Below are 5,447 nucleotides of genomic sequence, written 5' to 3'. Positions count from 1 at the left end.
TTAAAATCATTTAATTATTTTTTATTTTAAAATTATTTATTTATTTCTTATATTAAAATCAATTAATTATTTTAATTTAAATGATTTTAACATAAGAAATAACTATATGATTACCTAACTTAAAAAATAGTTTATTTTTTCCAAATATATTTACTTTTTAAATTAAAATAATTATTTGATTTTAATATAAGAAATAAATAAGTAATTTTAAAATAAAAAATAATTAAATGATTTTAACATTAAGAAATAATTGGATACTTACTATTGATTTGGATGGTAATATATATCAAACTGCATTTTTTTTAACGATACAGTCATATAGTTATTTCTTATGTTAAAATAATTTAACTATTTTTAATTTTAAATTTACGTATTTAATTTTTATATTAAAATCTATTAATTATTTTAATTTAAAAAATAAACTATTATTTACTTATATCACTATTTAAATTTTTTTAAAATAATATTATTAAAATTTACATATAATATATCTTACAATTAATTATATATTGTAATATATTTTCTATTAAAATAAATAAAAAATTTAAATATATAAATTATTATAAAAAAATTAGGGATTTCGAGTGTTATACAAAAGTAAAAACTCTTAGAGCGAGATGCAACATTTACGGTCTCCTGTCCTGCAACTACCAACGTCTCTTGATCCAAACGTTGACAGGACAAATTGCACAAATCAAGTAATCTGGCGGACAGAGGGAGCAGCTAATATTTTAGATTTTAACAGAAAAAAAAATTAACGGGCTTGGGAATGATTGGCCTGATGGCATGAGGGGCATAGAAAAGGCATGGCATGGGCGGGCCATTTTGCCCCCTGCGTAGCCATTACCCTACTGTTACACTCATCGAGTAATGCATAGAAGATGGTAGAAGTGATTGAGTGGACGTGAGACCACAACATTTCCACTTGCTCAGGCATAATAATTATTTAGTGAACGTGTAAGGACCATTTTCCTTTCATTAATTGTAGACAAAAGATGACGATTCCATTCATTCAGTTGTATACAGAAGATCCGACAAAATTAATTACTGTACTTTTCCATGCATTCAATGGCAGGGACCCGGGATATGACAAAATTTACTGCGGTTACCTTTTCCAGTCGTTCAATAATACACGGCAATCCCAACACAAAGATGTTTAAGCGAACCAAGGGATTTCTTTAGCTTTTTTCTTACCTGATCTCTGATCAATTCTTTTTATTGAAAGCATAGATATACGCATTTTATTTTGCGAAAGATATGGAAGCTACGGTTTCATATAGCAAAGTTGCACTTGCAATCATTACAATATCATGCGGCCTCTTATGTTTGATCGCCTATCCTACAATGGCGTGCCCGCTAACCGACAGAAATGTTCTCCTGGATTTTAAGGCAGATCTTGCAGATGAGGATAAAAGGCTTAGTTCCTGGCACGGATTGAATTGCTGCACTTGGAGTGGAGTTGGCTGTAACTTCGGCACAGGCCATGTTTCTCTACTCGATTTGAATGGATACAATTTGGAGGGTGACATCCATTCATCGCTGTTTGAGCTTGCAGAGTTAGAGCACCTCGATCTCAGTGATAACTACTTTCAAGGTAACATCACTCCCCATATTGGAATGTTGAAGAAACTCAGTTTTCTTGCTTTGTCAGATGCTGGTGATGCAAATGAATTTTATGTGAGTTTGGAAAGCTTATCAAATCTAGTGAGCTTGGAATACCTCGTTCTGGATGGACTAAATATCTCTGTAGGCAAGGAGAGCGCCGAAGCTGTTGGCAGTCTACGGAACCTTCAAGAACTCAGCATGTCTGGGTGTGGGCTTAGCGGACCAATTCCCAATTCCCTTGTCAAACTCACTTCTCTCCTTCATCTCGATCTTTCAAGGAATTCTTTGTTAGCCCAAATACCTGCTTGGTTTGAAAATGTGACTGCCCACTTGCTCTCACTTGATCTTTCTGACAATTACAATCTTGGAGGAGACATTTCTTTTATTGGACAACAAATTTCACCATCACTGACTAGAATTATTCTTTCACGGACAGCTGTGGAGGGTGAAATTCCATCTGCTATAGGGAACGTTTCATCCTTGGAGAGTCTTCATCTGTTCAATACTAGAATTGAAGGTAAAATTCCTCTGTCCATCGCCAATCTCTCTAAACTTTTTTCTTTGGATCTGTCCCACAACAACTTAAGAGGATCAATCCCACCTTCGTTGGGATCACTTTCTTCCCTTTCATATCTTGACCTCAGTTACAACCAATTTAATGGAGCAATTCCTCGCACAATTTCAGATCTTGTTAGCTTAAAACACCTTTGGCTGGACTCTAATGGGTTAAGTGGTTCCATATCCCTTTCTCTCTTAGATAATCTAACTAGACTTGAATATCTGTTCCTTTCCAATAATCACCTAACCGTGAGTAGTGATTCACCCTGGATCCCACAGTTTAGAAACCTCCAGGCTCTGCGATTATCTTCCTGCAATTTAGATAGAATTCCACCGTTTCTAGTAACCCAATATGGCATGATAGAGCTGGACCTATCCGCTAACAGAATTGCAACAGATATTCCGTCCTGGATTTGGGACTTAACCAGTCTTTATTATTTGAACCTTAGCTGTAACCAATTAACAGGTTCTCTGCCATCTAGTCTAACATCCATGACTCTTATGTATCTGGATTTGCACAATAACAGCTTAGAAGGTCCTCTTCCTCTTCCTCCTGATGCTCATCTTTTGGACCTGTCGGGGAATCAGTTTAATGGTTCTATTCCTGCTGATACGGGTGCATATCTTTCAAATTCGTGGTATTTATCCTTGTCTAGGAATAATCTCAGTGGAGCCATTCCAGATTCTATTTGCACTCCAGAGTTGCAGGTTCTTGACCTGTCAAGTAATATGCTGAGCAATATGATTCCTCCCCATTTGATAAGGAAATGTTCTTCTCTCAATGTTCTAGATTTGGCGGAAAATCATCTAGAAGGTAAAATGCCAGCAGAATGGGGCAACCTGAAAGAGATTAATACATTGAAGCTCGCTGGTAATAAGTTGAGAGGACTTCTTCCGTCTTCGCTTTCAAAATGCCACACTCTGCAAGTATTGGATTTGGGAAATAACAAGTTACAAGGCACCATTCCCCATTGGATTGGGAAGCTATCACAACTGCACGTGTTGGTGTTAAGGTCTAATCATTTCCATGGCAGTGTCCCACGCCAGGTGATCGACCTTTCAAATCTTCAAATTCTGGACCTTTCACACAACCGCCTTTCAGGACCTATTCCGAGCAACCTTACAAACTTGCTTGCAATGGTCAATGAATCACAGAGTAATCCAAACCATTTGGAAAAATATACTTTAGATGGTGCAATATATACAAATAAAATTGTAATGTCGTGGAAAGGTGGGGATGGTGAGTTTGTGAAAGTTCTTTTCATTCTTAAATGTATTGATCTTTCAAATAACAATTTATCGGGGAACATTCCTCTCAAAATGGGATCCCTTAAGGGCTTGATAGTCCTTAACCTTTCAAGGAATCATCTCAGTGGCCCAATCCCAAAAACATTGGGAGACATGGATCAGCTAGAGTCTCTGGACCTCTCGATAAACAGGTTGAATGGCAAAATTCCCTTGGAACTTCAGTTGCTGACTTATTTGGAGTTCTTGAATCTATCTTACAACATGCTTGATGGAAAAGTACCCCACGGAGGGCAGTTTCTGACCTTTGGGGAGTCATCCTACTTAGGCAATCCTAAGCTAAGTGAGATTCCATTTACCAATACAACAGTCTGCAACAACTCTTCTGGATATGACAACTGCACAAGTATTGAGACAATTGGTGTAGAAAATTCAGATGCTGAAATGAAAGGGTGGGCCATCGGACTTGGATTGAGTTATAGTTTGGGATTCTCTATTGTGATTGGAATATTGTGTTTCAATAACAGGATAAGAAAGAGAGTCTTCAATTTGTATGATGATGCAGTTTTAGCTGTTGATCGGTGTATAACAGGGAATAAGTGAAAGTAGATACCTTTATACAGAGGGTTGGGTTACTATATATGGACAAAATTTCTCTTAGTATATGGCCACTGCAACTTTGTAAGCATGAGGTGAGCTAGAAATTGCTGGTGCTACTGATGTCGTAAACATTTCAATGCGTCCTAATATATGTAATTTAAATTACTGTTTAGAATTTATTTTGATGTGTAAAAGGTTATTGTAAGGGATAAAATTATATACTTATATGTTTCTAAAGTTATTTTATTAGTTCTTGCGTTGTTGGATTCAATCTGTTTTATAAGCTGGTCAATCATTTTACAGTATAATACAGTTTTAATTTTCACTCATATTTTTATAATTAGAAAAAAATCTTTTATCTGTTATTCTATTGATCACAGTCATTGCATAATTCATTTTTTATTTTCTTTATTTTATGAAAGTTTGAATTATTTACAACCATAACATAATTTTTTTCTATTTCCATAATTGCGAATGCTCATTGAATTCTGAAAAAATGTAGAGAACTTTTTTCATTGAATGCACATTGTCACGGATCTTATAGGTTGAGTGCATATTGAATGCATAGGATATTCTCGAGCCACTCATTCAGTACTATCTGATTAGCCTCCTTAATTAGTAATATTTTGTATATTCCGAAACCTGCTTTTCTAAGCTCTAAGAAAATCAGCATTGCGGCCTATAGAAAAGAGCATTACTTTACTGACGTGAGTATTTTGAGAAGTTCTTTGTTCTGTAATGGAGGGAATTTTTATCTGAAATTTCTTTTTAATGGTTTGGCTTGACCCTTGGCCAGGCTTGTTAAGTAAGCTATGTTAGCTGGTTTATGCAGGGAAGCAAAGCTAATGGACATCGACGGGTAATGCCAAATTCATGAAAAGAAAGGCTGACGCACAGAAGATATACATATTTAATGTTTTGCTGAGATATTTATTCTTAAGTCCCCTAAACTATTGAAGCTATTCTGCACTATTCTGTGGATTAAGATTTCCATATATGTGTGTCTTGAGTTTGTTGTTGTGGTATTCTTGTTGTTTGTGTAAGAGTTCTGGACTTGCTATCTGGTTTTTAATTTTTTCAAAGTTTGCATATAAATCTGAAATTATTTATTAAGGATATTTCACTCCCATAAGGGTTGCCATGTAAATCTTTTTGAGTTTTGTATGCATACTGTTTCGTTTACCTCTATAATGTTGTTGGATAGGTTTTGCAAATGTTGTTGACGTTTTTCAGATCATTTAGTCTTAAATTTCTTTATCCCAGTAAATTGGTTGTTTGTAATAGAGGTCAAAATCCCCAACAAAATTAAATCTATCGGGAATTGCAAGCCATGTGAGCTTCCGAAATGAAATAGGTGAGGCCGGAGCACAGGGGGAAGATGGATTAACATCAATAAAGAGATCATCTATAACTTATAAGAAAACCTTCACTCGAACTCT

General features: G+C 35.3%; 1 protein-coding gene across 1 annotated transcript; it reads left to right on the top strand.

Moving 5' to 3' along the window:
- Window positions 1–1,176: 1,176 nt before the first annotated feature.
- Window positions 1,177–5,107, top strand: LOC131045177 (receptor-like protein 7). The gene is made up of 2 exons (XM_057978715.1): window positions 1,177–4,100; window positions 4,841–5,107. Exon 1 carries the CDS (start codon window positions 1,258–1,260, stop codon window positions 4,009–4,011), a length of 2,754 nt encoding a protein of 917 aa, XP_057834698.1. The 5' UTR covers window positions 1,177–1,257; the 3' UTR covers window positions 4,012–4,100; window positions 4,841–5,107.
- The last annotated feature ends 340 nt before the right edge of the window (window positions 5,108–5,447 follow it).

The sequence above is a fragment of the Cryptomeria japonica genome, unplaced genomic scaffold (genome assembly GCF_030272615.1).
Source record: "Cryptomeria japonica unplaced genomic scaffold, Sugi_1.0 HiC_scaffold_627, whole genome shotgun sequence".
In the NCBI taxonomy this organism is placed as follows: Eukaryota; Viridiplantae; Streptophyta; class Pinopsida; order Cupressales; family Cupressaceae; genus Cryptomeria; species Cryptomeria japonica.
The sequence above is the reverse complement of the archived record's forward strand: the minus strand, read 5'-3'. Positions and strand labels throughout refer to the sequence as shown.